The sequence below is a fragment of the Vigna angularis genome, chromosome 7 (assembly GCF_016808095.1).
Source record: "Vigna angularis cultivar LongXiaoDou No.4 chromosome 7, ASM1680809v1, whole genome shotgun sequence".
NCBI lineage: Eukaryota > Viridiplantae > Streptophyta > Magnoliopsida > Fabales > Fabaceae > Vigna > Vigna angularis.
The window spans coordinates 22429156-22452475 of NC_068976.1; the positions used below are offsets into that span (position 1 = coordinate 22429156).

General features: G+C 29.4%; 3 protein-coding genes, 1 long non-coding RNA gene and 1 other non-coding gene across 5 annotated transcripts; 4 read left to right on the forward strand and 1 right to left on the reverse strand.

Moving 5' to 3' along the window:
- Positions 1 to 244: 244 nt before the first annotated feature.
- On the forward strand, positions 245 to 2575 carry LOC108337874 (uncharacterized). Its single transcript, XR_008250556.1, has 3 exons — positions 245 to 469; positions 616 to 693; positions 2339 to 2575. It is a non-coding gene; the product is annotated as an uncharacterized LOC108337874 (long non-coding RNA).
- A 6002-nt stretch (positions 2576 to 8577) lies between these two features.
- On the forward strand, positions 8578 to 13021 carry LOC108338495 (leucine-rich repeat protein 1). The gene is made up of 6 exons (XM_017575403.2): positions 8578 to 9012; positions 9955 to 10026; positions 10827 to 10970; positions 11884 to 11955; positions 12058 to 12129; positions 12720 to 13021. The coding sequence occupies exons 1-6, from the start codon at positions 8789 to 8791 to the stop codon at positions 12790 to 12792; spliced, it is 657 nt and encodes a 218-aa protein (XP_017430892.1). The 5' UTR covers positions 8578 to 8788; the 3' UTR covers positions 12793 to 13021.
- Positions 13022 to 14032: 1011 nt separating this feature from the next.
- On the forward strand, positions 14033 to 14116 carry TRNAL-CAA (transfer RNA leucine (anticodon CAA)). Its single transcript has one exon. It is a non-coding gene; the product is annotated as a tRNA-Leu (tRNA).
- Positions 14117 to 16951: 2835 nt separating this feature from the next.
- Positions 16952 to 20674, forward strand: LOC108336539 (L-ascorbate oxidase-like). Its single transcript, XM_017573016.2, has 5 exons — positions 16952 to 17231; positions 17621 to 17713; positions 17873 to 18085; positions 18642 to 18836; positions 19623 to 20674. The coding sequence occupies exons 1-5, from the start codon at positions 16974 to 16976 to the stop codon at positions 20574 to 20576; spliced, it is 1713 nt and encodes a 570-aa protein (XP_017428505.1). The 5' UTR covers positions 16952 to 16973; the 3' UTR covers positions 20577 to 20674.
- Positions 20675 to 20995: 321 nt separating this feature from the next.
- LOC108337835 (AP-1 complex subunit sigma-1) lies at positions 20996 to 23077 on the reverse strand. Its single transcript, XM_017574436.1, has 7 exons — positions 23036 to 23077; positions 22651 to 22737; positions 22179 to 22270; positions 21979 to 22087; positions 21843 to 21878; positions 21437 to 21523; positions 20996 to 21233 (listed from the first exon to the last, which is right to left on the reverse strand). The coding sequence occupies exons 1-7, from the start codon at positions 23036 to 23038 to the stop codon at positions 21162 to 21164; spliced, it is 486 nt and encodes a 161-aa protein (XP_017429925.1). The 5' UTR covers positions 23039 to 23077; the 3' UTR covers positions 20996 to 21161.
- Between the last annotated feature and the right edge of the window lie 243 nt (positions 23078 to 23320).

The window sequence follows — 23320 nt, forward strand, 5'->3', positions numbered from 1 at the left end:
TTCAAATCTTTAAATGTCATTTTAATGATTATAACGTGCTTCTAAGCATTAATATTTTTAAATGTTTTACCAAAAAGGCTTTCTAGCTAATTTTTTTTTTTAGTCCTATCATCTAAAACATTTTCCTTTAAAACCTCTCTCTCAGAATAATTTATAGCTACAAGAATCAATAGCTTAATGAGCTTAAAAATGTAAGGACCTGAAAAATACAAGAGTTACTGGATTTTATGTGAGACAGTCAGACTCCTATAATTAAGGACACCCTGATCTTAGAAGGGGTCTTTCTTTTCCAACTCTGATTTCATTAACCACTTCTCCTTACTCTCTCTAACCTCTGAGTTTTCTTCTTCTTGCTCTGGCTTCTCTCTACTTTTCCACCACATCCCACCGTTGAAATTTCAAATAGGTGGTGTTTTCTCGTTCACGGAGTTGAGAGCTTTCCATTCATCCTAAATTCTGTTTTGGACGGGTAAGTCATCTTTTTCTGTTTCACCATTTCCTTTGAACCTAGGGCTTGCAATTTTCTAGTTGCATGTAATCAATGGTTTTCCTCTCTGTTTCTCTACCTATTCTAGCTCTAAGAGATGTCTCTATCTCTAATTTGACGGTTTGTAGGTTGTGTTGAACTTGCTTCTGTGCAAGGGTTACTATTTTGGGTTTCTTTTAAAGAGTGTTGTGTTTATAACCACCAAGGTAAGGGGAGCTAATTATTTTTCTTTGAATTTATTTCTTAAATCTGCTTTGTAAATGAATGCATGTTGAATTTTGGACTGTCGTGCGATTTTGTACGGTACTTTGGATTTTAAGTATATAGGATGGTTTGAATTGAATGATGTAATTGATGAAACTGTGATTGATTGCTTTATAGTGAGTTTAATGAACTTAATTATTGTATTGGATCATGTTAGAAGTGATTTGGAGTGTGAAATCTGTTGTAACTTTAGCTAGGTAGAAAACTTGGTGATTTGGTTGTGTTTTAGGTCATTTTGGAGGAAGTGAGGTAGTGAATTTGAGAGTTAGGGGTTCTGGGTATAATTGGGTTATTGGAGCAGCATTAGCAAGTGGATTGTGACTTGTTTGAGTCACCAAATTGGTGAGAATAGGTACAAAGTGTTAGAAACGGTTTGGGGTCCTCTAATTATTGAGTTTGATGTTTTAGAGTAGAAATTGAGTTGGTTTAGTACATCTAATCCTATCCAAATGACTAATGTAATACTTTACTTTCATCTATAAACATGTTTCATACCAATATTAGTGTTACAAATTTTAAATTGATCAATTGGATATGTCTAAGATGCACCAAACCAGAAAAATCAAGTTGTTGTCAAAACTGATACGAATAATCGATTATCTCACTTGATAAACGATTATTCTAGTCAGAGGGTCATATTTTCTTCAATGCTCTCGTCAATAATCGATTATCAGATGTGATAATCGATTATTGTCGTACTGGACGCCACTACACCAGTTTTGGATGGTTATCGGGGTTTCGGGTACCATTTTTGGACGTTATTTAGGTCGTTTTGGTGGTTTTGGACCTTTCCGGAACTGTTGGTGATGGTTTCAAAGTTGTTTTCCTTGTCTAAGTATGATTTTAAGGGGTTTTGTTTTGTTTTGTGGTTCTTCTTGGATTGTTATTGTTTGTTAATGTACATGGAATGGTTTCATGTGATTTTTGATGACTTATTAAGTTGTTTGTGGTCTTTTGAAGTATAATTAGTATTATATATGTGTTTGTATGCCATGTAAAAGTAAAAGATTATATGTAATGGATTTTATAATTACCAATACTTTAAGTATGGTTTCAAAGGGAAAGTATATGATTTTCAAAGTATGGTATTGGACGTATTTCCATGATCTTCAAGGAGAAGATTCATGGTGGTTCCCTTAGTGTTTAGAATGATTTACATGGAAGCTCAGTCTTAGGGGTTTTTCTGACGCTCCAATGGTTTTTCATTCTCAAGTAGAGAGGATTGAACCATGTCGTGAGGAGTAGCAGGAGGTCTTAGTCTTGGGGGCTCCCAATATGCCTCAAGACCCGGAACATGCTAACCTCGTGAGTGTGGTAGGGTAGGGAACCCAAGTTTCATAAGCCACCACGAGTGCATAACCCGCCATAGCTCGGTAATCATTATAAGTCCGGAGGAGTCAAGTCTAGTATATGATATGCTAGGTTGTATGATTTAACTTGCTTGGATTGAAGTAGTTTTTGATGTGTTGTTTACTCTAATATTGTATGATTGCTTGTAAAACTAGCTCACCCTTGCTTGTTTTTTTAAGTTGTATATGCTTGTGTGGTGTTCCTTTTTGCAATGATCATCCAATTGGATGTGAGCAGATGAAGAAAAGGTGTCCGTGGAGCAAGCGTTGGAAGATGGTGATGGGGCAGCTTTGGAATTCTAGAATCACAATTAGTAGAGCTACTTTGATAATACTCCAAAATGGTCATCTATGTTTAAGAGACCAATTGTGACTATATTTTTGGATGACTGTAATCAATAGTCTGTTATATGTCTCTAACTACTTTCCAATGTTATAACCTGATGACGTTTTTATTATATATGCATGTTGTATATTTTGGGATGTAAAAAAAATGTGTAAAATAGTTTAACTGAATAATAGTTAATTTTTTAAATTTCCTTTAAGAAAAATTATTCAATTGTTTCAATTGTATATTATAATAATTAATATAAGTTAAAATATTTATAGACATTTTTTACTATTTTTTTATCTTTCATTTTAATTAATAAAAGAAGTTATAAATTATGTTACTATATAGATATAATGTTATCAAATTAACAACAAAGTTGTTATTATTATTACTTTTGTAAATGTAATTTTCTATAATTTCAATACAAAATTTAGTAAAAAAACTTTAATTAACTTTATTATAATAATTAGGTGTTAATTATTTTTAAATTTTAAGTATATAATTAAGTTTAAATAGAATCAATCTTAAAAGTAATTTATAAATTTAGTTAGAAAATATAAATGATTGACTTTATAAATTTACAAAAGATTAAATAAGTGAAAAAATAAAATAGACTCTGTAAAAATATAAAAAATATATATAAATATAGAAAATTGACTTGTTAAAAAGGTATAAAAAATTTAATGTGATATATATTATTAAACTAATTTAATTAATATATTTATATTTATTAAATGTAAGCGATTTAGAAAATAATGTTAACAAAATTGTTAAATTTTTTATTGTTATATTTATTTAAATTAAATCGATGCATCTAGCTTACCAAAAACTATAATCATGATGCAACTATTTTCATTTGATAACCTAAACATTTATTGCAAAAACACAAGAAAACAAAGACGAGAAGATCTCAGCAAAACTTACAAAGAAACATGGAAGAATCTCGATCATGAAAGACTATTGTAGGTAAGATCGAGGACATATACGTTGGCAGCAACATCCTAATAAAGATGATAATAAATAACTAATTAAGAAAATGTGGAATTATTAAATCACTAGTCAGCAGACCTTTAATTAAACATGATATTAAATGTTATTTTGCGTGTTAGGAGATGTGAACAAACACAACAATCAAAACCAGATATTCTATTATTACTATATGAAAACGCTTATATTATGTATTCAAAATTTTTAGAAACTTTGAAAATTTATTTCAATGGTTAAATGTCGTAATTAAAAAATTTACAATCTGTTCATTTAATTTAAGATATGCTGGAAAATAAAGGTCTAATAATAAAATTAGTGGTTGATGTATGAGATATTGAGAAATACTGGTTAAAGACAAGTTTGTATATCCATATTCTTTATTATATTAGACTTTTAGAATATAAAATATATATATTAGAGACAAACATTTTAAATAAAATACATAGGAAAAGTGAAGTGGTTAACTTAGATGAGTATTGGTGAAGTCTGAGGTAGCGATTCAAATAAAGTATACAGGAGATTGCAAATGAACTAAATCATCATAACTTATCCGTATACAACCCTAACAATTTTCCAAAAATTACATAGTACAATAAACATCATCTAAAGGGAAGAATGTAGAACACTATTTAATGAGAGAATGATTAACAAAAACAAGTAACTAACCAAATGCATAATAAATTATACCATGGACTTGAAAAATAAATTCAAAATAGCTTAATGTTACAAGATTACGTGCATTACTCAAGTCTAAGTAGAAAAATATCTTAGCATACTTTATGTGACAAAAAGAACAATTATTGTTAAAATTAAACAAATAAATAAATATCGATTTTAGAAAAGAATAATGTTTATTGAGTAGTGTCAATAAATTAGTAAATTATTGTTAAATTGACGTGAAAAGGTGGTCCTTAACATTAAGGAGATAGTGAGTCAATATTCGAACGGTATCTAATATTAAAAAATACTACTTAGAAATAGAGTTATATAGATTTGTTCTTCCTAGTTTTTTGGAAACCCAACACCCAATGATGGTGAGGGGCTCCCGACAATGAAAATATCATCTTCATAGCCAAAACTTACATAGAATGACCTCAAACTCATGCATTTCAAAACCAACTCACAAAACATACCTTTTATAGCACAAAGTCATGTGATCGAGACCCAAAAATATCAACAACAATAATAAATAAGGCTAGTTTACTTACCTTACCTAATTAAATTTGTCCAAATAATTTTAGACAATCAAAACACCTTTAACTCCATAAAATGTTTTATTAAAAAAAAATCAAAATATACTCTTATAAGTATTGATCATCACGAACTCATACATTATTAAAAAGAAAAATGGAAAAAAAATTCACATAAAAAAAACAAAAATAAACTTAACTTATTTAAATTGAGAAATTGATCGATTTAAATTAACTTAACTTATCTAAATTAAAAAATTATTGATTTAAATTAAAGATACCGGTTGTTAAATAAGACAAATAAATGAATAAGAAAATATAAAAAATTCGTAAAAAAATAATTTCTGAAAGAGGTTATGTATTTTAAAATAATAAATTTATTTTAAAAACTTGTTATTTATGTAAGTTTTTTAATATTAAAATAATTAAGTTTTATTATTTTTAAATTATCTTTAATTTTAAAATATTATTTTCTAGATTTTATATTTATAATAAATAAATATTTTTCTATTATGCTTTTAATGATATTTTAATGTTACACTATAAAATTTTCCCGTGCAAAATATCAATATATACAAAATAAAGAAAGTAAGAGTATCACCTCTTTTAATTATTTTTTATTAAATAAAAATTCATTTTATGTGTATTATATCAATTTCTTTCATGTTGTACTTAACTGTCAAAACATTTCTTGCATGTTGTAACTAGTTTGGCTGGTATCTTTCCATGTTTTCCGAACATTTCTACGAAGTGTAACAAAAAATTCCATTTACTTTTTTTTTTCTCAATTACCTGCCTTATTTTCAATGTTGATTTTTTTTTTATAAAATATAACATTAAATAAATACGAGTCAAATATAAAAAAAAATTCAATCCCAAATGGTAAAAAGTGATGAATTTCCCTTTTATGTATATGATCAACGTTCAACTTGTTAATGGTTACTTAATCTAAAACTTAGAGTTGATCCTTAAATATTTTTTATAGTTTTTTTAAAAAAATATTTTTTTTTTCATCTTAAACTTCTTTTTTTTCTAACTTTTCTTGTATATGTAGATATATAAACTTTAGTTGTAAACAACTTATTTTAATCTATTATTTTAGTTTTGCTTATAAATAAAGTATTTTAAATAAAATATTGGTATATAATAAAACATACTTCATACCAATATTATAAAGAAATTAATTAATATTCTATTATTATTATTATATATATAATATTATTTTTAGGTACTATTATTTTAAGATACTATATGATGTTATATATATTTTTTTTATGTTTGACCAGAGTGTTACAAAAATGTTTAATATTTTAATTATTAAATAATATTAATTTGATTTCAAGTAGATCTGTCCAATATAATATACATGTTAAAGAATATGGTTCGATAAGGTTCTTTAAGCTTCTTCATTATGAATCAGTTCAAACATACGTCTAATTTTGACCATATCCACGTTTTATAGTTAAATTTCACCAGTTTGGTATCTTGGTTATTACTTCTCATGTAAGTATTATTCCAATAGGAACACAAGTCATGACCTAGGCTAATATTATAAATACAACTGATATTATCAAAGGATTAATCACTTTCTCATAAACACTTATACTAATTTTACACATAAATCCTAACTATATCTTACTGACTTGAGTGTAAGATAGTCTTTTGTAGGTAGATCTTCTCCCTTTCAACAACTGACCATCAAACCTTAAGACTAACGATATTGAACAATACGGTTGGAACTTTGCCTTTTGTTCGTTAGCTCTCATCGACCTTAGAAAACAAGTCGGTCAAGATGCCCAACCTAGCTTCTACCTTGGCCACCTTTTACTTCCTTCGACAGGTGAATTCAAAAAAGAAGACAAAAAAATGCGAGGACAAGTGCATAAAAGACTCAAAACAATGAGGATTGCTTGAAGTGAAACAACGTTATAGAAAAAAGTTAAAATCATTATCAACTCGTCCAAACCTGTCCAAAGCAACACTTGTCAAAGTCGGCCACATTAAAAAAGAAGTCCGCCTAAAGTTAGTCGTGTCAAAACATAGTTCTCTTAAAGTCGACCATATCAAAAGAGAAGCTCGCATAAAATTGGCCGCATCAAAACGAAGTTTGCCTAAAATCAATAGCATTTAAGCAATGTCTAAGGCTAGCAACACTAAGCAAAGACGGTCTAAAGTCGACAACACCTAACAAAACCTACTTAATTAGTCGATAAAAACCCTACTAAGAGATAACATGCAATCACATACACCAAATTAAACTCTCGATATTAAAGGGACTTATGTTCCTATTTGACTTAAACATATTAAGGAGCATGACCCAATAAGACTCTTCAAACCTCTTCATTATGAAACAACTCAAACCTATATGTAATTGGGTCATATTCACTAAATATCGACAAATTGGTATGTTGATTATTATTTACCATTATGTTATTATTTATCAGACTATTATTATACTCCTCAAGTTAGTATTATTTCAATTGAAACATATATCTATGATCTATGCTAATTTTATAAATACAATTAGTATTCCCAAAGGAAACACTTATTCTCATTTTACACATCAAAATTCTAATTTTCGTAATAACATTAACGTTAAATAGTTTTTGGTAAGTGAATCTCTTTTCTTTTAATAATAAGAGATTCAATTAACAACCATCAAGAACAATCATGCCACCGTTAGAATATCACTACCTATAACCAAATCCGCGTTCAAATTCCAGTGAAACCAAATATAAAATTTAATTTTTTTAATAACTAAAGTTTACAAGTTAGTAATTAACAAGTGGAGTAAAAAAACATTTTTCTTTGTATATTTCTAATGCAATAAACACTTCTACCCATTATTTTATCTATTTATACAATTTTAACCTATATATTTGAGAAATAAAAATGGCAGTTGGAGAATATTAGAAGATGACGATCCTTGTAACAAAAATAGTGAATTGATCCGTTGACGAAAGTCACGATGTGCAGCACCACAGCCATAAATTATTAAACCAATCTGGATCCTCCCAACCACTTTAGGTGGTGTCAATAATGGTGGTTGCACAGACTTGGCATTATCACACAGAATACGCCACTCACCAATACACCACTTACCATTTCATTTTTCACCACTTTCTTTTTTCTACAACCATCGACTTCTTCTTTCAGACATTCTTAGAGGAATTTATTCATCTGCATTGTAAATATTTCCAGCTTAACTAAATATTTATCGTAATTAAATAAAGAAGAAAATTTACGTTTTAATGTATAAAATTAAGAGTATTTCGTTTTCTTTTTATCGTTTCGTTATGTGTTTTTAGAAAAACCATTATTGTTTCCCTCCCTTCAGTGCGTGACATCCGCTAATGACTAAGTACCGAAAATTGTCCATAAAGGGAACATCGAAAGTCAACAAAGAAACAGAAGAAAAAACGAAAGATAGTGTGAAAATAGAGAGCAAAAGAAAATAAACTTTAATTAAAATAGTAATCTTTTTACACCACCAGTTAATTATATATATAAATAATTATACAAGTAAGTGGCAAAACAACGGTACCTTTATTACGAGTTGTTGGTAAATTTATTGTTTATATAATAAAAAAATGTTATTATTTTATTCTTCAAAAAGGAGGAAAAGTAGAATAAGGAATTTCAATTATTAAGGAGGGAATTCTTATTAACAATTCTTAATGTTTCAAAAAACCATATTTAACTTAATAAGAAGTATATCAAGAATTTAAATTTTTTACTAATTTTTTTAATATATCAAAAATAATATATTTTTAAAAGTACAGCAAAGGAAAACACCAGAGTTCATCAGAAAAACTAGACCAGTAAAACACTGGCTTTAAATCTCATTAGAAAAAAAACAAGGAAAAAATAAAAATTAAAACATATTTAAAACAAATTAAATTTGTAATACATTAAACTGATTTGAAAAACTAAAACTATATAGTATATTATAAAATCGAAGCTCGCCATGTTTTACTGCTCCGTGTTATTCCCAAAGCCGATACTTCCTTTTCAAGTCTTTTCTCTTTCTCTCTCACAAGATTCTTCCCTCTTCCTTCCTCTCTCTCTAGAACTTCGTCCTTTGCTTTCGTTCTTCTCTGCGCGGTCGTTGCGAACCGACGAATAAGAGCGATAACCCTAACACGGCAGTAGAGGTGTACGGTTGAAGCTCAGATCAGCCATGGCAGCAGCAACCTGCACTTCCATGCGGTTCCTACTTTCAGTTTCCCTAACCCTAACTCTGCTCCGCCTCGGCGCCTCCAATTCCGAAGGCGATGCGCTGTACACGCTCAAACGGAGCCTGTCGGACCCGGACAACGTCCTTCAGAGTTGGGATCCCACGCTCGTGAGTCCGTGTACTTGGTTCCACGTCACCTGCAACCAGGACAACCGAGTCACTCGAGTGTATTCTCTCTCTATCCCCCTCTGTTTTGTTTGTTTCTGCGATGTTAAGATTTTTTAGTTTCGTTTCGGTGCTCGATTCTGCTTAATAGTTGGCATTTGTTGCGTTAATCAACACTTCTGCTGCTTCCTGTTTTATCACGCGGTGTTGATTTTTTATTTTTGTTCTTTAGTTAATTGTTTTATAAAATTGAAGGATCCCCCGTGAGGTTGCAGGATTCACTGTTTGCGGTTGGATTCGTTTGTTTTTATATTCAATGAAACAAACAAAGCCGCGTTTTCGTCAAATTACTTCCTGTTGATAGTTAGATTTCCATATTTACTTACCTGTTTCTTGTGGTGTTTATGTGGTTGGAATTCTTTTTATGTAGTTTAATTAGATGCTTTTCTTTGCTGTTTTACATTTTGGGGGCGGGATTATTGTTGCCCATGTTGCATAAATATTATATATAATGCATGTATAAGTTCGTAGTTGAATAAATAATCCATGTATTGACTGTTAAATTTGGCGTCGACCAATAGCAAATGGAAAAGTTTGTTAACTATTATAATAATTAGCTTAAAAGGTTATATTAGCGATGATGTGTGATTGAATATGGTGTTGACTTATAACATACGTAAAGTGCGCATTTAGATGTGAACAAATTCATAAAACTTAATAATATGTATTGCAATTCATGCTTCTATGTATCGTATGTAGCTGTATTAAATTAAACTTTATTGTCTTTTATTAGTAGTTTTGACCCTTCTTCTTTCACTTATACGAATTAGTAAAGTATTGATATGTATTGGATAAGATACGAGAATAAAAGGAAAACATTGTTCTTCATAGATGGTTGCTATTATAACTGGTAATATGGGAAATCCAACTAAAATGTGTTGGTTTGACTGAATCTGTTGATATTCTGTCCACATTTATGGTGATAATTATGTTGCTTTCTACAGGGATCTTGGTAACTCTAACCTATCTGGACATTTGGTTCCGGAACTTGGGAAGCTGGAGCATCTGCAGTATCTGTATGTTTTCTAAATTTTGGCTAATATTTTTTACCTAGTGTCACTTAAGTCGTTTAGATGTGATCGTATGATGGATAAATACAATATATGTATTAGATATGATACATATTTGATATTAGATTCGGTGATATAATTATTCTAAAAAGTATTGGCCATGCATGTGAGATACTTGTCAACAACATAAATGTAATGAATTATTGTCATCATAAATCGTGTTCTATTGTCAAATGGGAAAAGGAGAGGACTTTAAGTCTATTTAATGTGCTCTTATGATGCATGGATACAATAAATGTATCAGATATATTTATAAAAGGCATCCTATAATACTAATATTCTATAAATGTATCTAGTATGTCTGACACATATCTAGATATGTATAAAAAAAATAAAAATAATAATAAATATATTATTGCAATTATGCAAATCCAAATTAAGAAAACTTTTAGGACATTACTATGAACAAAATAAAAAAAGAAATTATTGTAATCATAAATTATTTCCTTTTATCTTCAAGTAGGAAGGATCATCTATAAAGTGCACGATTTCCATTTTTTGGTTCACTAAGGAACAATATATGACATGTAGCTATAAAAGTCACAAAAAGTATCATACATTGTTCATATATATGATATGTTGCTATATTAGATTTTCATAACTTTTATAAAAGGCTTGTGTGCTTCATAGATATATTTCATATTGTACTCATATTATTACTACAATGATTGATCTATTGGCATTTGTTGTGAACTATAGCACCTCATATTTGTGTGTTTCATGTGCTTTTTCTTAATTGGATGCAGTGAGTTGTACAAAAACAACATTCAAGGAACTATTCCTCCAGAACTTGGAAACCTAAAGAGTCTAGTTAGCTTGGACCTGTACAACAACAACATATCAGGCACCATTCCGTCTTCATTGGGGAAATTGAAGAATCTTGTCTTTTTGTAAGTCTGCAATAGCATATTAAGCATGATTGGACTGATCTGTGGCCTTTGCTTCCGCTATCCTTTCATTTGAATTTCTCACAAGAGTTTGAATGATGCAGGAGAATTACAAGAACATTTGGATAGCTACTCATGGACTTTGGTGTTTTTCAATTATACATTTTGAGTTTGGACAATTGTGGGCTTTGTGGTTGATGTTAAGATGTTGACCAGTAGTGCATATATTTGATGTTAAGACATCTGAAATATGACAGTATATATGAAATGAATTGCTTCCAAAATTCACATGCTCATATCCAAACTTAAACCTCACTCATGGGAGAAATATTAACTGAGTGTTTAGTTCAAAGGAAGGGATGGAAGGGAAAATAAAATATTTTACTATCTTATCCTTAGAATAGACAAATAAAGCCATTAAGTAAGCATACTTGAGTTTAATCAGTGTTAAGAAACAAAATCTCCCCCTTTAAAAAGAAGGGTAAGAGACTCTAGTATGACTAAATTCTGATTAGATTGAGATGATTTCACTCCCAACATTCAGTGGTGTGATTCAATCTATAAACAATCTAAGCAACTTAAAGGATTCCTATGTAGTATGAAAGTGTTCAATCTATAAATTTTGATGGACCCTGTCTGGGCAACATCAGAATCCTTCATAAGTCAAACTACTTGTAGTGAATGGATGACCTATTGAAAATTGCTTGCTTTCAACCAACACCAGGAAGCTAAGTTCAAATCTAAAATAAGTAGCAATCGTAGTTAGTAGTTCCATTTTTGAAGTGTTGGAAGCTGTTAGTCTTTAAATATGAAATAGTTTAACTTACCGGATTCTTAACTGGTAAAGCCTTTGATTATTATTTTGTGGAATAAAATATTCCATACTCGCATGTTTCTCATATATGTTTTCTTTCAGACGACTAAATGACAACCGACTTACTGGCCCTATCCCCAAGGATCTTGCTGCTGTTTCAAGCCTTAAAGTAGTGTAAGTAAAAATGTTGTCTTTATAAGATGATCATGATAGAATTATTTGGCATATGATGAAGACGTGGGCTTTTGGAGAGACTAAACATTAGCTTATTTTCAGGGATGTCTCCAACAATGATTTATGCGGTACAATTCCTACCTCTGGGCCATTCGAGCATATTCCATTGAATAAGTAGGTCCCACTAAATCTCTCCTGAATTTTTTAATTTTTTTTAATTTTTATTTTTATATTGGGTGAGGGAAGGGGAGCAACAATGAGAAACCTAGTAACCTTTCTGCCATGCACTGCTATATTTATCGCTTGCAATTTTTTCTGCTTTATGAGTATGATGTTAAAGATGTCTTGTTCACATTCTGTTCACGAAGGTCCTTTTAAACTGTTATTCACATTCTATTTATCGAACTGTTAAACTGTGATGGTAATATTCAGTTGTTGTTTATTGTTGTTTGTGATAATGATATAGCTGCATGTGATACATTCTCCAATCGTTTAATGAGATATTATGAATGCAAAATTTTGATTAACTAAATCCGCTGCCCTGTACCAATGCATTTGGGAATAGTGATTGCGGTGAATCTGATTGCATCTTATCTGTCCTATACAGTTAATTATAATCAGTCTTCCTGCATTTTTCTGGTGCACTGATTCTGAAATCATTCAAAAGTTTGAACTCTAGATTATTAGCTGTAGAACATGTTTTCTGCTATCTGGTTATCATTCCTGTTACCTGTTGAATAAACATTTTTTTTTCAATGCTGTAGCTTTGAGAATAACCCTCGTTTGGAAGGTCCAGAGTTGTTGGGTCTTGTAAGTTACGATACAAACTGCTCGTGAATAAGTTGATGTGGTAGGATCTCTCTCTCTATATATATATATTCTAAAATTCAAGTGTATTACCTCATAGTGTAATGGGCAGTGGTAAATGTAATCTCTGGTATATGTAAATTTACATACTGAAGAGCATTGGCATTTGTAACAATATTATGATCTGACAATGATTTTGAGACTTGAATATCATCTATTTTATGTAATACTAGAAAAATTCGACTTGGTTACTCTGAAATTAGTTGAAACTCATTCCTTAGTACTACTGTAAAGCAATACTTTTTTGCTGGCTGTCAGTGAATATCTTGGGCAAGGAGAAAATCTTTCTTCAAAGATGGTTTACTCTTTACGATTTGATGGGTTACAAACTGGCTTTGCTTTTCTTACAAAGGTGATGCGTATGAGGCAAAGATGGAAATGGTAAACAAGACCAGCAAATAGGGTCTTTATGCAATTAGATGGTTCGAGTTAACGACTCAATTTTAAATATAACTTAGATGGCAAAAATGAAATTGCGCGCAGATAGAAGGGGAGGTGTAATAATGGACAATTTAATTTAGGGAGTGATTTACATGATTTTAAATAAATAGCACTTTCCTACGGTTGCTTACATTGGATTGAATTGGTAATTAATTACGACACATTAAATAATTTGTTTTAGCTAGAAAACATGGTATTGTATCCTTTTCAAACTCACCAATTAGTACAGTTATTGCTTGAATTCGTCGATTCGAGAATTGGGAACGTTTAGCATGCTGTAGTCAATGACGACGATAAAGAAATCACGGCAAGCGCTGGTAATGAATTGGAATGCAACAACTCAATTGTCATAACGTCTTGTTTGGTTACGTTATGCATTTTGTTTGAGTTCTTCCAATTGCTTCATGCACGACTTAAAAAATTGGATAATAAATTAAAATATGCTGGCCTCCTTTTTTATTCTCTGCTTCTCTCATTTTCCATTTTTTGCTAAGTGAACGATCAGGTCTCTCATAAACCGTGTTTGCTATTGCGGCATTCAGAATTGTCGTGTTGTGCTTAAAAAAAGAACAAGCAAATTTATGAAAGCTTTCTATAGAAACTAGTATTGCAGCACAATTCCACGCAAACACTTCTAGAAGGTCGGATTCTAACATTTTTATTATATTATTCTACTCATCTGTCTCCGCTCACACAAAAAACTTTCACTAAGTTTCAAGTGTGATTTAATATATAAATCTTTTAGTATGTGCATAATAAACAACAAGAAGTCAGGATGGCCGAGTGGTCTAAGGCGCCAGACTCAAGTTCTGGTCTTCGAAAGAGGGCGTGGGTTCAAATCCCACTTCTGACAAACAATTTTAGCACACAAATATTGATGGATATAAAATTTTCCTAAAAGAAAGAATAATTTTTGAAAAAAATGCCTTTAGACACGCATTCATAATTATGACACCACTCTTGTAAAGACTCATAGAAAAACATATACAATGCATTATCAAAACCCTTTTCCATTCTAAGATTTTTCAGTTCATTTGTTGCAACTTCATCAATTATGATCTTCAAAGCTTTCATACTAATGTGCATTTGGCTTAACTTGTGTCATTCATCATTAAGAGGTTTGAGGCATTACAAGTTTGATGTTAAATACATCATTCATAAACCAGATTGCATTCAGCACATTGTGTTCGGAATCAATGGTCATTTTCCATACCCACTATCAGAGCTCACGTTGCTGATATCCATCATATTTATATGTCACCATTAAACTTTTTACAGAGGAGACCATTTTAATTAAAATTTAAAAGAAATTATAATGTATTGAAGTCATATTAAACTTATACAATTTCAATATATATCAGAACAAATTGACACAATTTTTAAAAACTTATAACATTATTGAAGTTCTACCAAGTTGATCCGACTTTTTCATAATCTTTTAAAAGTTTTGTACCATTTTGATAAAATGAAAGAAAATTACATCATTTTAACTGTCATAGGCTGGATAAATAACGTTAAATAATATAATGACCTTATTTATACAGAATTTAATAATATCATGTTAGATTAAAAATAATTAATAAAAATTCGAAACTATTTTGAGAGATATATAGTTCTCTTTGAGAATTCTACAAATTAAAAACTTCAAAAAACTATAAAAAATATAATTATGTTTGAATGCAAATTACAATTTAACCATACTATTAATTTCAGTAACGTTTTTTTTACTTATGTAATAAAATTAAAATAAAACAATAATTTTTAATTTTTAAGAAATAGTTTAAAACTAATCAATAGCTCACGATAAGTAAATATATTAAATTTGTGAAAATTTATTCAATAAAAAAAATCAGTAAAGCACCCGTACATTGGGACAGTAAAAAATAAAAATGGTGATATTTTAGGTTGAATTGAGATTTGAAGAGATGAATGTTGGAATAAACTCATGTAAAATGTGAAAAAGCTATTCCTGTTTGCCTAATTAAAAATTTTGTTTTTAAATTATATTTTTTTACAAGAATAAGTTATTTACCTTTAATGAGTATTCTTTTTAATTAGATCAATAATTTATTCTTTCAAAGAGAATATAAATAAACATAAACACAACATAAATACACAAGGTTAATTTACCGTCTCTGTGTGTGTGTGTGAAGACTGAAAATCGATTATGGAAAAGAGAAAATTCATTCTCATATATGATAATTGAACTAGAATCGATTCTTCACTATCATGATTCACACATAATCAATTCTCTTCACATATAACTTATACATAATCGATTTTGAAAAACTCAAAAAAAAAATTTAAATATTTGATAGAAAGAATCGATTCTCTTATATATTATAATATACATGTTATGATATAAGAGAATGGTTCTTTTATATTATAATATATAATATATGATATAATATAATAGTAATAGTAATAGTAATAATATAAATAATAAATTATATTTTTGTAATTTTAAGTAACACTTTTAATTTTATTTTAATATAAATTTTATCACATTTATCCTAAGAATAAAATACTAATTATTTAATTTTATTTATTAAAAAAATTTAATTTATCTTACACAAACTTTTATCTTAAATTCAGTCAAATCATATAATTTTTTCTTTAATTTAAACAACTATACCTTCATTTCATTTTCCAAATTCATTCCTTCAAATTCAAACACACGATATTGAATTATTATTGTAAATTTAGAAGTATGCACTACTCCTTTGCTAAATGATTTTTTCCCCGTAATTATCATAATAAAATAGTTAAGAATGAATATAGATTGTTTTGAAAACTCAGAATTCAAAATTTTCCTAATCATAGTTACGTCAAATTATCATTCAACAGCTGTAAAACGAAATTAAAGTAAACAAAACAATAGCCTAACTTAACTTATGATTCTATTTAATTTCGTTTATAGAAGGTATATTTGGGGAATTCTGGTTCTTTATTTATGTATATTTTTGGTTTCATCTTTTACTTTTATTTTTAAATTAAACCATATCTTTTGTTAATTATTAATTATGTTAGGTCATATTGTTTCCTATGGTCAAATTTAAAAATCGTGTTGGTGTAAAAAAAAAAATAGACTGAAAGTTCAATTATACATTTGTTCTTTTTATATTAGTCTATTATCATACTATTCTACTCGTCACACGTTCATTCCCTTTTGTTAAAAAACTATTAATATTAAACTAATATTTCTCTAAGATATATTTTATGCCAAGAAAAGTAAAAATTTCTTAAATAAATAAAATTGCAACGAACGTATTCCATGATACCATTGTTTTATAGTGAGAAATAAATGACATATTTTTTCCATAATCAAAGTAAAATAGTAAATACATATTTACTTTTACTTTTGTTACATCTTTATTTTATTTAGATCTATTAAATATATGCTTTTATTTTTATTCTAACTTTATTTTCTTTACATCATATATTTCCGAAATTTACAATTTCCATTGTTTCTAAACTTTCTTCTGTTTAAATTAAGGAGCTGATAAATATTTAGTTATGCATAAATTAATTTTCAACTTTATTTCGAACAGAATCTATTAAAGTAGATCTATAGGCTCTTTCTATATATTCAAAGCTACATGCTATGCCTTAACGCACAAGCTATGGAGTTGATGAATAAGTAAGTTGTAACAGATATTTGAGAAATTTGGTTGTGGTGTGAGTGTATGAGGAAAAGCAACAACATAATAATGAGCTTAAGAGGTATAACGTTGTGGTGTGTTTGGTTGTGTTTGTCGGAAGTATCATGGGGAGCTGTAAAACAGTACAAGTTCGATGTGCAGTATATGTATGGTGCACCAGATTGCGTGGAGCAAGTTGTGATGGGAATCAATGGCCACTTTCCTGGTCCAACCATAACAGCAGAAGAAGGAGACACCCTTCATATTATTCTCACCAACAACCTCCTCACAGAAGGAACAGTTCTTCATTGGCATGGAATTAGACAGGTTTTTATACACTACTTTTTCATTTTCTTTTTGTTTAAAAAAGAATAAAGGTACACTTTTACCTTCATTTACATAAGTGGAAAAACGTGTTTTTAACTCTTACATTACATTTTGTATTTTCGTAGTTTTCACGTCGGTTAAGGAACAACCGATGCATTAGAGATATATTGTCTTGGTTAGTTTAACAACCAAAACATAAAACCCTACGCGAATCACTTATTTCTTCTGAAAATCAGACTTTTTGTTGGTTAATTCAACAACCAAAACATAAAACCCTACGCGAATCACTTATTTCTTCTGCAAAATATAAAAAATATAAAAATTTTTATATCAAAATATCATTTCTTAATAGAAAATGTAAACTATTTTTTGGATGTTTTGTGTTGCAGTATGGAACGCCATGGGCAGATGGAACTGCTTCCATTTCTCAATGTGCTATAGCCCCAGGACAAACTTTTCATTACAGATTCACAGTTGACAGGGTATATATGTATACAAAAATTTTTACCACTTTTTTTTTTTGAATAAATGATTTTTGTATGGAAAAAACTTAGATGTTACATTTTGTATGTTTTATGTGTTTTGCCTATGATGTTTGAATGAGCAAAGTATGAGAATTTGGTGGTGAAAATATGGTGCAGGCAGGTACATACTTCTACCATGGACACTATGGTTTGCAGAGAACAGCAGGATTGTATGGTTCTCTGATAGTGAATTTAGCAAAGGGAAAGAAAGAAGCATTTCATTATGATGGTGAGCTCAACCTTCTCTTGAGTGACTGGTGGCACAAAACCACACTAGAACAAGAGGTTGGTCTCTCTTCCATTCCATTCAGATGGGTGAATGAACCTCAGGTAATCAGATTTAAATATGATGTCATAAAATTAAGTTAGATTTAAAGTATATGTATACTAAGTTTAAGATTTAAGATATACATATATCAATATTAGAAATCACATATATATCTATTAAATATAAACTAATATTTATAAATAAAATGTATAAAAGTTTAAAAGATTGTAATTATTTGATGGTTACTTGTAGATATGATCTGAGTTTTTAATTATGATTTAAAAAAGTTAAATTAATTGTGAGAGATACTCAAAAGAGAAAGTAACAGTGCCCTGGTTATTCAAATACCTTCATTTTGATGAAGTGGTCCAAAATTAAAAATATCTTGTAATTTTATATATAGAGTTTCAAGGTGTGGTTCACCCTAGAAGTAGAAGAAAAAAAATCTACCCACACTACTTAATTAATTTATGAATTTCAGCTTATAAAAACCCTTTAAAATGATTAAGAAATAGATTTTAAATTCATTTTAATTATGCAAATTCAATTTATAAAATGAAATCTACATTTTTTTAATGGATATAAAACTTGAAACAAAAATAATTTGTGAGATAACAGTCTCTGCTTATAAATGGAAGAGGACAATACAACTGTTCGTTGGCAGCTAATGTTATGAAGACATCTTTGTCTGAGTGCAATTTCAGAGGCAACGAAGAATGTGTTCCCCAAATTTTTGATGTTGATCCAAACAAGACCTACAGAATTAGAATTGCTAGTGCCACTTCCTTGGCATCTCTCAACTTGGCCATTGGGGTAACTTTTTATTATTGCTCCATCAATTTTTTATATATGTATCTTCACTTTAGTTGTAATTATATTTTAATCAATATTTTTATTTGTAAAAACATATGTTTCATTCGTATGAAAAATTATCATGATAAAATTAATAAGTTAATTATTTTAATTTAACAAATAATTACTTATTAAAGAGTAAAACAAGAAAAATAATGTCAATATCAGAATGAATCCTTTTTATATAAATTTTTGTTAGTGATGATGAAAAATATAAGTTGTACATTCTTTTGCACAATTTTACGATCAACTAAATTTTTAATTAATTTAGTATTATTTTTTATTATATTTTTGAATTCAGTCTCTATTTTGCATTATAAATACAATACTTTATTTATATATATATACCAAATATTAATCTTATATATAATTTTTACTATATTTAACAATATTGATATATAACTTTTTTTGGAATTATTCAAAAAAATGATAGTAATAACTTTGAAATACCTAATAGTTAAATTTATAAATTTCAGTTAGATCATCCGGGTAATTTATTTGGATTATATAATTTAGAAAAATAATCTAACTAAAAATTTAAAAAATGTTGGAAAAAATATTTTCATTAAATAAATGGAGAAATAGTAACAGCATGGTATATAATAGATTATTCGTTAATCCCATTGATTACTACTCATACTTTTACAGTTTACATAATATGATTTTTACCTACAAATTCATATAATCTTGGCAAAAAGATCTACTTGAATAATCTGGTTCTGATATTTGATTTTGTTTTGGTTGAAGAACCACAAATTGGTGGTGGTGGAAGCTGATGGAAACTACGTGAAACCATTTACTGTTGACGACATAGACATATATTCAGGTGAAACCTATTCAGTCCTCCTCAGAACAAATCAAGATCCAAGGAAGAATTATTGGATTTCAATTGGTGTTAGAGGAAGAAAACCTAACACCCCACAAGGATTAACTATCCTAAATTACAAAACAAACTCTGCCACACTTCTTCCCACTTCTCCACCACCAATAACACCTCAATGGGATGATTACAATCGTAGCAAGACATTCACTTACAATATTTTTGGCCTCAAGGGAACCCAAAAACCTCCTAAATACTATCATCGTAGACTTCTCCTTCTCAACACACAAAACCTCGTTAGTGGTTACACTAAGTGGGCCATCAACAATGTCTCCTTAACATTGCCATCAACTCCTTACCTAGCCTCTATTAACGTTAATGGCTCCTTTGACACTAAAATCCCTCCAAACACATTCTTAGAGGGTTATGACATCTACAACCCTCCCCTCAACCCTAATGCAAACACTGGTAGTGGGGTTTACATGTTCCAGTTAAACCAAGTTGTAGATGTCATACTGCAAAATGCCAATGTACTGAAGGGGCAAAACAGTGAGATTCACCCTTGGCATTTGCATGGGCATGACTTTTGGGTTTTGGGGTATGGAGATGGCAAGTTTCAACAGAGTGATGAGAGAAAATTCAACTTGAAGAACCCACCATTGAGGAACAATGTAGTGGTATTCCCATATGGTTGGACTGCTTTGAGGTTCAGGGCAGATAACCCTGGAGTTTGGCCCTTCCATTGTCATATTGAGCCTCATTTATACATGGGAATGGGTGTCGTTTTTGCTGAGGCTCTTTTAAATGTTAAGCGAATACCTAATCAGGCTCTAGCTTGTGACCTTCTTAGGAAGGTGTCAATACATAAGAAACATACCTAAACCTGGTACTTCCCTCTGATGTTTGTCGTTAGTTAGTTCAGTTTGCGTTTATTTTGTATTTTAGTTTTTTTCCTCATCATTCTGTTGGTGTATGTTGAGCTTTTAAGGGTTAGAACATTGAAATTTGAGGATAAGTTATTTGTAGTTTATTGTTAATCAAATATAATGAACTCCTTATGACATGTTGTGTGAGTTCAGTTATTACATTTTTTAACACAAAACTATGCAACATAGTTTGAACATATTCAAGTCAGACATGGTTAGAGTAGTGTTAAATGATAAAGTTAATATAGTTTTTAAAACAATTTTCTACAAAAGGAGACTAATTTAAAATTTTGCAACAGGGAGCAATACACAATATATAGTGTTGAACAATTAAACCAATAAATAGTAATAATTACAAAATTTAGCTTGTTTTGTTGGAAATAACTTAGAGCATGTCATGCACATTGTGTTTCTACTATCTTATAAAAATGATTTATTTTAATTTTTTTAAATGATTTTTATACCAAAAATAAAATAAAATCAGCTGAGTGAAAATGTAGTGCTATCTCTGCAGCATAATTACAATCCTCCATGACACTTTTACTTGGTGGCCTGTGCAATTACTTTACTCAATGAACTCGATTCCATTTTGGCAGTTTCCACTAAATCCTCCTACACCACAAAAATTATAATTTTTGAAACATTAAGATGCAACTTCTCAGGTATGTTTAGTGTCATTCTCTAATTATTGAAGTAAAACTTTGTTTGTGATCAATGAACTACTTAAAAAGGAACTAGAGAAATTGCATGTAATTTTTTTCTGCAATACAATAATATAAGCAATTGAGAGTAGAATGATTGCTTTATAATGTTACCTGTGCAGCTATTAGTCTCAGAGTTTTTCTTTTGCTAGTCTCTTGCATGGCTCCAGCAAGCAAAATTTCATCCAATATAAAATATGCCTGCAAGGATCAAGCTCAATTTTAACCTCTGATGCAATATTAACATTAAACAACATTACACAACATTACCATTCTTACTTATACAGGACTGTCAAATTTGTTTCAGAAAAACACAAACAATCACAAAGTAACTGCAAACTTGTGAGGGATCCTAGTCTCGTTTATCTTAGAAGCTATCTTGTTTAACATGACAGTAGATCATCAATTTTTATGTCTGAGAGGATATTCAAATAGAACTGTGTAAATTATTAGGATGAGGATTCTTATTCAAGTTGTTGAATAATAACTAAAGAATATAGTTGGGTAGAAAATGAATTACCTTATGAAAATTAAAGATTAAATCCAACTCACAAACCTGGTAAGAGAAGCAAGAGAGAAACAAATTCAGGTGGTTTTGAAACATGTGTAAAATATATTAATTAAGAACATCATTTTTTAACATTTATGGTACTAACACTGCCAAAATAGCGATCCAAAGTCTCAACATAATGATGAATAATGGTTAGAGTCTCCAATTCATTGTCTTCCTCATCATTACACATGCAGAAGTAGAGGCTAGCATATCTGAACAATAATAACCAAAATCAAGAGTCTCTCAATTATTGTAATTCAATATACAAACAAATTTCTCAGTCACTTAACAAAATTTTCACACCTTTTGTAAACAACTGTGAATCCCCTCCACTCTACGAAGTTGCACAACTTTGGTGCTCGAGAGATAATAAGCCCATTTAGTTCTCGAATTATCTTCCAAAAAAGTAGATTAATCAATGTTTATGCATAATTCAGGCATAAGAAAACAAAAACAATATGCAAAATTATTGCCAAATGGTAACTGAACACTTTGAATATTTTCCAGTGCCTATCAGGACATATAAACATTAACGCTTGATATACAAATATTAGATGTTTATGAAATATGCCCAATTGTAAAATAATTTTTTTTAGTTACAAAAAATCACATTCTCAATAAAACATGGAGACAAATATCAAACAAGTGATATGCATAATAATAAACCCATCAAATAATATGTAAGACATCGTAAATCCAAATTACCATGATTCTATGCATTGAGCTAACATTATAACAGATCGTTTTATCTTGTATTTGAATTAGAGACAGGTACCTTGGATCTCTCCTTTTGAGAGTATGGTGAATACCATTTTGTGAGTCTCACTTTTCCTTGTCGACTAATGAGAATCACAAACTGAATCTGTAATAGAAAAAGAATGATTTTTTGAATCCACTGAAATGATAATATATATATATATATATATATATATATATACAAATGTGCAAAAACATGATCATAATTTCAAATCGTATCCGTATGAGATGTAAAGGATTAAGCTAACATCACAAATGGTGACATTAGAGGCAGAATGGGTTAATGAGGAAACAGATAATTCTATACAAATATATATGTAACATTTTCACAAATTGAAAGAACAAAAGAGAAAATAATTGAAAATAGTTAAGCAATGAAGATAAAGATAAGGAAAAACAGGTACCATTATGTATTCAGATGAATTTTCTGAGAACCAGCACAGATAAATTTGTCAGAAACTGCTTTTCATCATCCTTAAAAATGAAACAAAGGTATTTCTAATAAGAAAAAAAAATACTTTAACACAAATTTTTTATAACACTCATTTTTTAACTGATTTATTATTTATTTGTTATTGTGCTAACATATTCTAAATTCAATGGAAAAAAAATAATATGTGTACTATGTCAAAATGTTTGTATTATAATATATCATTGTCCTTCTCATAATCTATATTTTTGTATAAAAC